Source organism: Cutaneotrichosporon oleaginosum, assembly GCF_008065305.1.
Source record: "Cutaneotrichosporon oleaginosum strain ATCC 20508 chromosome Unknown ATCC20508_contig01, whole genome shotgun sequence".
Taxonomy (NCBI): Eukaryota; Fungi; Basidiomycota; class Tremellomycetes; order Trichosporonales; family Trichosporonaceae; genus Cutaneotrichosporon; species Cutaneotrichosporon oleaginosum.
In genome coordinates, this window is record NW_027072170.1 from 1,610,920 (window position 1) to 1,623,094 (window position 12,175).

General features: G+C 60.1%; 4 protein-coding genes across 4 annotated transcripts; 3 read left to right on the forward strand and 1 right to left on the reverse strand.

The window, feature by feature from the left end:
* Positions 1–141: 141 nt before the first annotated feature.
* Positions 142–4,190, forward strand: COLE_00659 (uncharacterized protein; the record flags this gene model as incomplete). Its single annotated transcript, XM_018420314.1, has 7 exons — positions 142–189; positions 220–1,254; positions 1,290–1,947; positions 1,979–2,344; positions 2,380–2,956; positions 2,990–3,610; positions 3,677–4,190. 7 exons carry the CDS (start codon positions 142–144, stop codon positions 4,188–4,190), a joined length of 3,819 nt encoding a protein of 1,272 aa, XP_018279762.1.
* Positions 4,191–4,494: 304 nt separating this feature from the next.
* Positions 4,495–6,142, reverse strand: COLE_00660 (uncharacterized protein; the record flags this gene model as incomplete). The annotated part of the gene is made up of 4 exons (XM_018427290.2): positions 4,495–4,704; positions 4,845–5,361; positions 5,471–5,945; positions 6,040–6,142. The coding sequence occupies 4 exons, from the start codon at positions 6,140–6,142 to the stop codon at positions 4,495–4,497; spliced, it is 1,305 nt and encodes a 434-aa protein (XP_018279761.1).
* A 1,082-nt stretch (positions 6,143–7,224) lies between these two features.
* On the forward strand, positions 7,225–8,592 carry COLE_00661 (mitochondrial 54S ribosomal protein uL3m; the record flags this gene model as incomplete). The annotated part of the gene is made up of 3 exons (XM_018422821.2): positions 7,225–7,724; positions 8,032–8,143; positions 8,260–8,592. 3 exons carry the CDS (start codon positions 7,225–7,227, stop codon positions 8,590–8,592), a joined length of 945 nt encoding a protein of 314 aa, XP_018279760.1.
* Positions 8,593–8,973: 381 nt separating this feature from the next.
* On the forward strand, positions 8,974–12,147 carry COLE_00662 (uncharacterized protein; the record flags this gene model as incomplete). Its single annotated transcript, XM_018422820.2, has 5 exons — positions 8,974–9,307; positions 9,342–9,441; positions 9,473–10,422; positions 10,455–11,145; positions 11,190–12,147. 5 exons carry the CDS (start codon positions 8,974–8,976, stop codon positions 12,145–12,147), a joined length of 3,033 nt encoding a protein of 1,010 aa, XP_018279759.1.
* Positions 12,148–12,175: the final 28 nt, after the last annotated feature.

A 12,175-nucleotide genomic window follows, 5' to 3' on the forward strand; every position in this document is an offset into this window, starting at 1 on the left:
TGTCAAGAACGACCTCCACCAACTTCCCGACCAACCGAAATTTAGCTCCCGTTCACAACACTCCACCTCGAACCGCCACCCATCCTTGTCGCTCTATTGTGACCATCTCTCTCACTCGGCCCATTCTGCGATCCCATCACCATGGCTGACGACGCGGGCGACAAGTTCGTTCACGAGGTGGCGATAGAGGTATGTTTACTTTTGGGTGAGCTGACCCAGCTCTCGCGCATGATGAATCTCGTCAACCCCAACGATACCCTGGCTCAACGAGTTGTCGACATTGCGCGCGGCAATCGATCCGGTGCCGCGTTTGTCCACGCCATGTCTACGTTTGGAAAGTTCGCCGAGGATCCTCTCCTGTCTCTCCATCAGCGGATTCTGGCGCATCTGGCGCTGGTCGCATCGCGCGCCAACCTTCCCGGCGCTAAGCCCAACATGGAGGGGATGGACCACGAATCGTCCGATGTGCTGGAGGCCGAAGCGCCGCGGCGTGGTGGGCTGCGACAGGGGGCCGGGCCGAAATTCACACCTGTCGCGCGCGAGTCAAAGCTCGGTCTGGACAAGCTTGCGGCGCAGAAGCGCGCTGAAGCTGGGGAGCCGCCCAGCAAGCGTATGAAGGTTGAGGCTGGACGGGAGGAAGAGAACGGGGGCGTGTTCAAGGTTCCTGCAATCCCAATCAAGCGTGAAGCGCGGCGTGTGAAGCCGGAGGAGACACCAAGCCACGGCGGTGGCATCTCCGATTCTGCCAAGGCGCGGCTGGAGGAGTACCGTCGGAATCGGAACAAGCCAAGCACAGCGGTATCCGCGAGCAATGAGCGAAGGGAACGGGGTGGTATCGGAGACTTCCAGGGACGAGCGAATCGTGGGTCCTATTACGACGAGCGCGATCGCGACAGGAGGGATCGGACAGACGACCGTGACCGGTGGCGCGACGGCCGCGACCGCGACCGCTACGACCAGCGGAGAGTTGATGGGCGGGACCGTGACCGCGGTGGCAAGAGCTGGGACGCCGCGCCGACACCCCGCACGACTCGTCCCGATCGCGACGGTGACGGGAGCTTGCGCGTTCCAAACCGTGGGTGGGATGAGACACCTGGCCGCCCTGGTTTCCGTGGCAAGCGCAGCTGGGACGAGACCCCCGGGCGGAAGAGCCGACCCGACAGCCCCGAGTTTGAGGTCGATGCGAAAGAGTGGGAGGAGGAGCAAGTCCGGATCGATCGCGACTGGTACTCGTACGATGACGAGGGTGCAGTTGTAAGTTGTCGATGATGCGCTGTCGCTGACACAAGGCGGGAGATGACGAGCACAACCCCTTCGCGCAGTGGACTGCGTTGGAGACGGCGAAGGAGGCTGAGATGCAGCAGAAGGTTGCGAAGCGCCAAACAGCGCGGCAAGCGCAGTACAATGCCGATAACGACAAGTGGGAGAACAACCGCATGCTCACGTCGGGCGTGATTCAGGCTGGTGACGTCGATCAAGATTTTGAAGAGGATGCAGACAGCAAGGTCCATGTGCTCGCGCACGACATCAAACCGCCCTTCCTCGATGGCAGCAGCATCTACACGCGCCAGCTAGAGCCGGTAAGCGCCGTGCGCGACCCAACGTCCGACATGGCGGTGTTTTCTCGGAAGGGGAGCGCGCTGGTGCGCGAGCGCCGCGAACGGCAAGAGCGTGAAAAGGCCGCCGCCAAGGCTGCCAGCATGGCGGGTACAACCCTGGGCAACCTCATGGGTGTGAAGGACGAACCCGAACTGGGCGCAGAAGGGCAGAAGGATGCCGTGGACGAGAACGCCAGCTACAAGGCCGGCTCTCAATTCGCCACTCATTTGAAGAAGCAGGAGGGCGCGAGCGACTTTGCGCGCAACCGCACACTGAAGGAGCAGCGCGAGTACCTGCCTGCCTTTGCGGTGCGCGAGGAGCTTATGCGTACACTGCGCGACAACCAGGGTGGGTTTACTGCTTGCAACAATGCTGACAGCAGTGACGATTGTCATCGGAGAGACCGGTTCGGGCAAGACGACGCAGCTCGCTCAGTTCCTGTATGAGGAGGGATACTGCCAGAACGGTATGATCTGCTGCACACAGCCGCGCCGTGTGGCAGCCATGAGTGTGGCTAAGCGTGTATCTGAGGAGATGGAGTGCGAGCTTGGCGGCCTGGTCGGCTACTCGATCCGTTTTGAAGACGTCACCTCGAAAGCGACGCGCATCAAGTATATGACCGACGGTATCTTGCTGCGCGAGTCCCTCACAGATCAAGACCTGGACGGGTACAGCGTCATCATTCTCGACGAGGCGCACGAACGGTCGCTGAGTACCGACATCATTATGGGTTTGTTGCGGAAAAGTAAGTTATTTGCGATGACAGGACTCTGACACCAGTCATTATGCGCCGCCGCGACCTGAAACTGATCGTGACGTCGGCTACCATGAACGCTCAGAAGTTCTCCGACTTCTTCGGTAATGCCGCTCAGTTCACAATTCCTGGCCGCACTTTCCCCGTTGAGATTTTCCACTCCAAGTCACCCTGCGAGGACTATGTCGACAGCGCGGTCAAGCAGGTGCTGCAGATCCACTTGACGAGTCCCAAGGGTGACATCTTGGTGTTTATGACGGGTCAAGAGGATATCGAAGCGACGTGCTCTGTGATCGAGGAGCGGCTCGAGCAATTGGACGACCCGGCGCCGCTCGCTGTGCTCCCCATTTACTCACAGATGCCCGCCGACTTGCAAGCCAAAATCTTCCAGCCGACGCCGGACGGGCGGCGCAAGGTTGTCGTGGCAACCAACATCGCTGAAACGTCGCTTACGGTCGACGGCATTCTGTACGTCGTGGATGGCGGGTACGCCAAGGTCAAAGTGTATAATCCCAAAGTGGGAATGGACGCTCTACAGATCACGCCGATCTCGCAAGCCAATGCGGGCCAGCGCACAGGTCGTGCGGGTCGTACGGGTCCTGGGTGAGATCGACACGTTGACCTCGCTGACGCCAGCTACTGCTATCGTCTGTATACCGAGACGGCATACTTGAACGAGCTGCTGCCCAACAACATCCCAGAAATCCAGCGCACAAACCTGGCCAATACTGTGCTTCTTCTGAAAACGCTAGGAGTGAAGAACCTGCTCGAATTTGACTTCATGGATCCCCCACCGCAGGACAACATTATCCAGTCCATGTGGCAATTGTGGTACATGGGCGCGCTCGACAACCTGGGCGACCTAACTCCCGAGGGCAAGGCCATGTCGAATTTCCCGATGGACCCGGCGTTGGGCAAGATGCTCATTGTGGCCGAGAAGAACGGGTGCAGTGCCGAGGTGCTCACGATCGTGTCTATGCTGTCCGTGCCGAGCGTCTTCTACCGTCCCCCTCAGAGGGCCGAGGAGAGTGACGCGGCGCGCGAAAAGTTCTTTGTCCCCGAATCCGACCATCTGACCCTCCTGCATGTGTACACGCAATGGAAGAACAACGGCTTCAGCGACCACTGGTGCATGAAGCACTTCCTGCATCCCAAGATTCTTCGCAAGGCGCGCGAGGTCCGCGGGCAGCTTGAGGACATCATGAAGACGCAGAAGATGCAGGTCGTGTCGTGCGGGACGGACTGGGATATTGTGCGGTGAGTGAGCGCGGCGGAGGAGTCATGGCGACACCGGCCGCCAGATTAGGAACTCGCTGACCACAGCAAATGCATTACGGCGGGATACTTCCACCAGGCCGCACGCGTCAAGAACCTCGGCGAATACGTCAACATCCGGCAGGGCACGCCGTGCGTGCTGCACCCCACGTCGGCGCTATACGGCCTCGGCTACATGCCCGACTACGTGGTGTACCACGAACTGGTCCTCACGTCCAAGCAGTACATGATGTGCGTGACGTCCGTCGACCCGTACTGGCTGGCTGAGCTCGGCGGCGTCTTCTTCTCGATCCGCGAACGCAACTTTGACGGGCTGCAGCGCGCGCGCGCGACGCACGACTTCAACAAGAAGACGGAGCTGCTCGCGCAGATGGCTGAGCAGCGCGACGAGCTCGAGCGGAAGAAGGCGGCCGAGATGCGTGCAGAAGCGGTCGCGCGCACGCCCAAGATTGGCGGCGTGACGCCGCGGCACGCAGCCACGCCGCGCTCGGCGGGCATCGGAGCCGGCGCGCGCATCAACCGCCCAAGTGCGACGCCGCGGCGGCGCGGCGGCGGTATTTAGCTTCCTCCATTATCTGGGGTATTGCAGCTGTACAATGGTGCGGGATCAGATGCCGCAGTTTTAGCATTCATGCGATCATGCGACCCTGCTGCGCCTCCTCGCCATTCCCACACTTTCTGTGCGCGCTGTCCGGAGTCCGGAGTCCGGAGTCCGAAACCGACGTGGACACTGAATGCACTGCTGCGGGCACAAGTCTATGCTGTCATTCATGAGAATGGTCTAAGGCAAGGTTCGTGTCTGAGATGCAGTTGTGTCGCTAACGTGGACACATACGTATAGTCCGTTGATATGGGTTATGGGGCCGTTACATGATGATGCAGTCCTTGTCCTTGTCCTTGCCGTTCATGCCCCCGGCCTCCTTCATGGCGTCCATCTCGCGCTGGCGGTTCAATGCCGCGCCGCCGCCCGATACGCCGCCCGCGAGACGTTTTGCTGCGCGCTTGTCCCCTCCGTCCGCTGCCTGGCGGTAGAACTTCATCGCCTGCTGGATGTTTGGGGGGACCCCGACGCCCGTCTGTGGTGTTAGCGACTGAATATACTGAACGTGGCTGTAGATGACGCAGATCGTGTGTCCGCAGCCCGCGCACGCGCAGCCACGAACGCCTCGATCGGCTCGCGATCGCGCAATCGCTCGATCGCCAACAACACACTCACCTCTGTGAAGTAGCCGAGAGCGTACTGCGCCTTGGCGAGGCCCTTGTCCGCGGCCTTCTTCGCCCACAGGTAGGCCTCCGTGTCCGATTGAGGGAGTACACCCTCTGCGCCCACGAGATACCAGGCCGTCAAGGCGAAGCAAGCGTCGCGGTGACCCTGCTGCGCCGCAATGTTGTAGTAGTGGATTGAGAGGGCCGCATCGACTGGGCAACCCATTTTGCCGTACTCGTAGCACTCGCCCAGCTTGAATGCGCTCGGCGCATATCCCAACTCGGCGGCCTGCGCGAGCAACTCCGCAGAGTAGTCGAGGTCGACGAAAACTATGTTCTCGATGCCACGCTCGTGGAGCAGAGCCAGCTCGTGCAATGCGTGCGGGAACTCCTCGGTCGCGTGCTCGGCTGAGCGCTTCAGCCACTTGACGCCCTCCTTCGGCCGCTTGCTCAACCCTAGCGAGCCATTCAGCTCGGCTGTACCAAGACGGTACATCGCTCCAGGGTGCAGACCGACCGCTGCTTTCCTGGTCGTCAGCCACGTACCTACGCCCGAGTGCGATGTGACGAGTTGTCACAAATGAGGTCGATTGACTCATGGCGAGGTGGCTCGATGCGCCCCGCGGAAACACTTACCGGTAAAACTGGATCGCCTTCGCACTCTCCCTCCTTGTGCCCCACCCGTGCTCGCAGCATGTTCCAGCACGATAGCACGCGTCTGGATGGCCGTGCTTGGCGGCGAGCGCGAACAGGGGGAAGGCCTTGTCAAAGTCCTGTTTGCCGCGCGTTGTCCCAATACCGTTGGCATAACAGTCGGCGAGGAAGTACTGCGCGTCGGGGTACCCGCGGTCGGCCAGGCGCTTGAGAAGCGATGTCGCCTCCTTGATTAGTTCATCTCTCTTCTCGAGAGCCGCGGCATTGGGACGGTTTGCGGGGTCGTTCGGGTCGTCGGGGTTGGGGGGCGGAACCATGCTCTTGGCAGCGTCAATCATGAATACAGCAAACTCGAAGATGAGCTCGGGGTCGTTTGTCTTCTTGGCATTCTCGCGATACAGCTCGAGCGTTCGGTCGTGGGACAGCAGCTCGGCCTGCTTGCCTGGTCGCAAGTGGGCTTATTGTCAGTACAGCAATGCAAAGCAGGCGACGCAGGCAACGTTTCTTTGCTGCTCATGACGACTGCCGCATCCCGGACTAGTCGTGCTCACATTGATCCATGAGAGGAGGTGGGGGGCCAGGCAGGCGGTACTGGGAGGAGCGCGCAGAGCCGCCGTTCCCGTTGATATCGTCATGGCTGTACTGGGATGACATGGTATGCTGACGGGGTTGATCGGGTAGGAGAGGAGGTGAGGAGGTGGAGTGATGCGGGAAGCTGTGCGTTGTATGTGTGTGGAGGTTGGAAGGTTGAGTGTGCAAGAGGCGCTGCGCACGGATGGAGATCAAGATGCGTGTGCTTGGCGGCAGCGACGGGGTCGGAGATCGGAGATGTGGGAGAGGACAGAGAGAGAGAGAGAGAGACGGAGAGGATGGGAGAGAGTGGAAGCGAGTAAGAGTGGCAGGATCGGCTGTCAAACGGGATGCGAGGATGAGGACGAGGCTGAGGATGTTGAGCGGCGGCGGTGATTTACAACCTATGCCGCCAAATGGTGGCTTGTATTCTAAGGGTTGATGCAAAGTGGGGTAGTCTGGGGGTGTCGTTTGGCTTGCCGTTCAGGTCTGTGCGTGGTCGTTGAGGAGAGGGTGTTGGTGATGAAGCGAAGAGAAAGCGATATCAAGCTGTATCAAAGAAGGGCGACGAAGAAGAAGAAGAAGAAGAAGAGATGGAGAGCAATAGATGCGATGACAAGCGAGTTGAGGTTGATGAAAGAATAATCGAGTTGCCAGACACGAAGCGGGAAGCAAGGCCAAGGGGCAGTTGGGTTTGGGGCCTGAAGCGCGCGACGTGTGATGCGGATACGACGGCACACGGCAGTATTATTATATTATTTGCTGTACAGCCGCAGGGGTGGGAGTATTCTCAGGGGCCGAGGGCGGCTGTACTCGTACGGTGCGAGTACGGAGTGAAATGAGGATCGACGTCCCGATTTACGGCCTATTAGCATTGAGTGAGACAAATGATAATTACCGAATCCCCCAGCTACCTCATGACCGAGCTACTTCACAATCAATCACACGTTGATTGTTTTTAAGATATCAGCCTCACTTCACGTGGTTTTGCCTGCCCTCACCGTAAAAGAGCCTGGCAACACTCCGTCGAAAGTTGGGAAAAGCGACCGTTGTGTTTCGAGCCTCCATCCCGACTCGTCGCGCGCCCTTCATCCATCTCCATCTTGGCCATTCAACGCATCACTCTAGATCCTCGCAAGATCTAGAGCGCCCCTCCCTCACCCCTCATGCGCTCACTCCTCTCCGCCCTCCCCTCTCTGAGGAGGCAACTCGCGCGCGGCCTTGCGACTGCCGCCGAGGCCCCCGCTTCGTCTTCAACCTCGTCCTCCACCCCTTCCCCCGCCGCCGAACCAGAAGCTCCATGGACGCCGTTCACGCAGCGCACTGGCGTTATCGCGCGCAAGCGTGGCATGACCTCGCTTTGGGACAAGGACGGCAAGCGCTGGCCTGTGACCGTCCTCCAGCTCGACAACTGCGAGGTCATCCGCCACACCGAGCCACCCGCAAATGACCCCAAGCAGCTGCATTCCCTCCAGCTGGGCTCGACAGACAGGCGCGAGAAGAACATTAACAACGCCATGAAGGGCTATTTCCGCGCCCACGGTGTTAACCCGAAGCGCAAGCTCATGGAGTTCCGCGTCAGCAAGGAAGCAGTGTTGCCCGTCGGGACAAAGCTCGGCGCGTCACACTTTGTGCCAGGCCAGTATGTGGACGTAACGGCTACTAGGTGAGTACCGGCTGAAGGGCGCAAGAGAGGCAGTACGAGGTCAAGTGGGACGACTGGTCCGGCGGTGCAGAGCTTGAGAGCTGCCGGAAATGTTGGAAGCCGCGAGGACTGCAACGGAGGTGGATCGAGATCCTACCTGGCGCATCGACGCTGGCAGGAGCGTACAGGATGCACGAGAATGGTCAGGAGGCAAGCCAGACGAGCGCCTTCACGCACCGCGTTCTGCCCTCTGAAGATACCACCCTCCACACCTCCGCTTGAGGTCCCGCTGCAGCACCATCTCTTCAATTCATGCGCTAACAGACAGCATCGGCAAGGGCTTCCAGGGTGCTATGAAGCGCCATGGCTTCCACGGTCTTAAGGCCTCGCACGGTGTGTCCGTCACCCACCGTTCCGCTGGCTCCACGGGTTCCAACCAGGTACGTCTACGACAGGTCGTCCAAGTCCACTTTTTTAAACTTCCCCCTACGCTCTCTGCCTTCCTCCCCCGTCGTCGCCCTCTGCCCTCCTATGAAGAACCTCCGCTCACCCTCAGGACCCCGGCCGCGTTCTCCCCGGCAAGAAGATGGCCGGACACATGGGCAACGTCAAGCGCACGACCCAGAATCTGCTGGTGCACCGCGTCGACCTGGCGCTCAACCTGGTGTTTGTGCGCGGCGCTGTGCCCGGTGTTGACGACGCATTTGTGGCCGTTCGCGACGCCAAGAAAAAGGTTGCGTACAAGGCCCAGAACAACCTCATGTCCGGCAAGCCTGCCGACGAGTGGCTTCCTGAGGGGGTCAAGGCCCTGCCAATGCCTGCGGGCACTATCGAGAAGCAGAGCCAGGAGGGGTGGCCCGAGATCATTCAGTGGCAGGGCAAGGCGTAAGGTAGCGTAGACATGCATCTCACTTCATTCGCCGTGCGGGAGAGAGAGGAGCGGGCAACGATATCAAGCGGTCTATGTCGAGGGTGCTCCGGAATGGTTCTGTCCGGCAAGAATTCTGGGAGTGGAATGAAAGAAGCAGGGCTGGATATTTCGATGCCTCGTCCGTTTCAATTTGTTGGTCATGAGATCATGAGAGTCCTCGAGTTAATGAGCATGTCGCATGAAACTGAATGGGTGGAGCACAATTCGGCGGAGGCCGGACCAAGTGGGGCAGCCTGCGGAATCGCCACCTGACGTAACCTCGAGGGTACGACACGCTTGCGACATGGCGATTACCCATCCACCTTCACTCATCTCACCAGCTCACCAGTAATTCCCGCAATGTGGAATCCAGACGGCAGCGGGCGCCATCCGCCGGTCGACCTGAGCACACGGAGCTCGTCTTCGCCCACGGCCTTGCTGAGCAGTATCCGCGCGCAGCGCGAGGAGCGTGAAGCTCAGCGCCGCCTCGAGGCTGCCGCGACGACGGTCCAGAAAGTATGGCGCGGGCGCTCGGCCGCGTCAGCAGTGAGGGCTGACATCCTCGCTCAACTTGAGGCGGGAGTGAGTGTGCAAGAGGGTGCGCGCGCTCTGCTCCTCCTCCTCCGAGGACGCGGCGAGCGAGCCCGCGTCGGCGCTCTCCTTGTGAAATGGACAACGGCAGCATTAGCAAGAGGTGGGTGGGTCGAAATCGAGCCAGCTGACCGCAGGCCCCGAAGGTCAGGTGTTTGGTGCTCTCGTCGCGGAAGACGCGTTCGCCTTTGGCATCCTCCTCGCCAGCATCCTGCGCTTCGTCAGCACCAGCCCTCGGTAAGTCCGTCCATGGCCTTACTAACATTAGCAATGAGACGTCTGCTAAGCTACTCACCTCCCTCGAGGCATTTCTCAAGCCGGCGGCTTACACAAACCTTCCCCCAGATTGCATGTCCGAAGTCGTTGCCGCGCTTGGTGCACGTGCATGGATTGAGACGCTCGCGGACATCACTGAGGCGCTCGCGACCGCGAAGAGGCGGCATCCCCTCCTTCTTCCCGTAATCCGCCTCGTAACAGCCCCTACGGCCCTCGTGCCCCTCACCACCGAGTCGCCTCTTCTCCCGCCGCTCGTCCACACCTTCCTTGCCATCCCCGCCCTCCCCTCGTCTATCCCCCTTGCCTCTCTCACCCACCTCTCGTCCAGCTTACCCATTTTCAGCATCCTTCTGCCGGCCTCCGCCGCCAATCCATTGTTGCTCAAGCAGGGACGACTTGCAGATGAGCTGGGGCGGACGTATTTCCTCGCGAACCTTGCCACATTTGGCATCACCGGGGGCATGCTACAACGCACCGGCGCACCCGGCAAACGGGCGTGGATGTCAGTAGTTGGAGCGATCCTCCCAACCCTCGGGGAAGGATGGAGCGCGTGGACCGAAAGCAGCGTTTCTGGTGCTGCCGGAGTTGCGGCCGCGGCCGTGATGGATGTCGATGACGGCAGCGAGGACGACGACACTGCCCCGATTGCGCCTGAGCGTCCAAGACTCCCGCTTGGCATTGCCAAGGCGCTCGCTCTTCTTGCCAGCCCCCAGCACATCGGAACGCTTGCATCATACGCGACATCTTCGGGTTCATTGGCCGACTTCTCCACATATGCCCTCAACATCCTTGTTGCTTTCCGCGGCTCGCCCAAGTGGGAGGGCACGCTCGACGCGCTGCTCGATGGCAATCGAGGTAGAGCGCTGATCAAGTTGCTCTGGCGTGAAGGAGTGCGCGGCAAGTGGAACAACGCGCCTGATCAGTGGTCGCAGTTTTCGAAAAGTACGCGACTTCGTCGACATAACTGACCGCAGACCCTCAGAAATCGATGCTTCTCTTGCTCACTTATGTGTACAACCATTACCTCTTCCTCACGCCCGACGACGAGTTCTTCAGTGCGAACAACCCACTCTCACTGGATGAGGTGCTCGAGCTATCAAGCACGTGGCGCGACCTCGCGTTCTGGGGGTATCTGAATGGGGTTGGGCAAGGCGTGCGTGGCGCTGGGACCGAGGCTGATAGGCGGCTCTTCACCCAAGGTGTGGTACGCGTCACGGAGCGCAACGGACGGCGCAAGTTTGCACCCGACGAGTATTGGGTAATGGACTCCAACCTGCGTGACGGTTTCATCGACGCCGTCAAGTACGAAGATGAGCTGCTCGAGCTTGAAACGCGCGCGGCAAACGACTCACACGGCATCGCCCGCCCCCAGCAGTCTGCGAATGTGCGGCAGTTTATGAGTCGGCGGCAGCTCGCCAACTCGCGCATTTCACCACGCTTAGGTCTGCTTAACAATATGCCCATGGCCGTACCGTTTTCCACCCGCCTCCAAGTGTTCCGCGAGTTTATCCGCGCAGACAGGAAGCGGCTGGGCATTCAGCGCTACGGACGTGCGCGGCATAGAGTGTCCATACGCCGCTCACACCTTGCCGAGGATGGTTTCCGGCAACTCAACAGCCTGGGCCCGGGGCTGAAGAATATCGTCGAGATCACCTTTATCGACCAGTGAGTGGGGTTGCTCTGCCGTACCTGCGAGTGACTGACAACAGATGGGGTAACGAGGAGGCAGGCATTGACGGCGGCGGCTTGTTCAAGGAGTTCCTGCACAACCTCAGCAAGGAGGCATTTGACACGGAGCGCGGGCTGTGGCTCGCCAATCTTCGCAACGAGCTTTACCCCAACCCCCACAGCTATGCGAAGGAGAGCCACCAGCTCGAGTGGTACAGCTTCATCGGCCGGCTGCTGGGCAAGGCGCTGTACGCCAACATGCTGGTTGACGTGACGTTTGCTGGCTTCTTCCTGGCCAAGTGGCTGGGGCGGCAGTCATACGTCGACGATCTGGCGTCGCTCGACCAGGAGCTGTATCGCGGCCTCATTCAGCTGAAGAACTACCCCAACCCCGAAGAGCTGTCCCTGACCTTCTCGGTGACGGAGAACGAGTTTGGCGTCGCCAAAAACGTCGACCTTATTCCTGGCGGATCTGAAATCCCCGTCACTGCGGAGAACCGACACGAGTACATCGCCCTCGTGTGCAAGTACAAGCTCGACTGGCAATTTGCTGCGCAGTCTGAGGCTTTCTTTGCCGGCTTGTCAGACCTCATCGACCCGCGCTGGCTGCGTATGTTTGACCAGAACGAGCTCGCCCAGCTCCTCGGCGGCGAGGAGACGCCCATCGACATCATGGACCTGCGCAAGCATACGACAGTCACGGGTTTCGAGGACGAACGGACACCGGCCATGTTCTGGCGCGTCGTCGACAGTTTCAGCGAGGAGCAGAAGCGGCAGCTGCTGACGTTTGTCACGAGCTGCTCGCGTCCGCCGCTGCTGGGCTTTGCGCAACTCAATCCGCCGTTTGGCGTGCGCAACGGCGGGTCGGACAAGAGTCGGCTGCCGACCGCCAGCAGCTGTGCCAACCTCCTCAAGCTTCCCGATTACAGGGACGAGGCGATGCTGCGCTCCAAGCTGCTACAGGCGATCACGAGCGGTGCAGGATTTGATATGTCGTAGTGCGTGAGACAGAGGCCGTGATATGTAT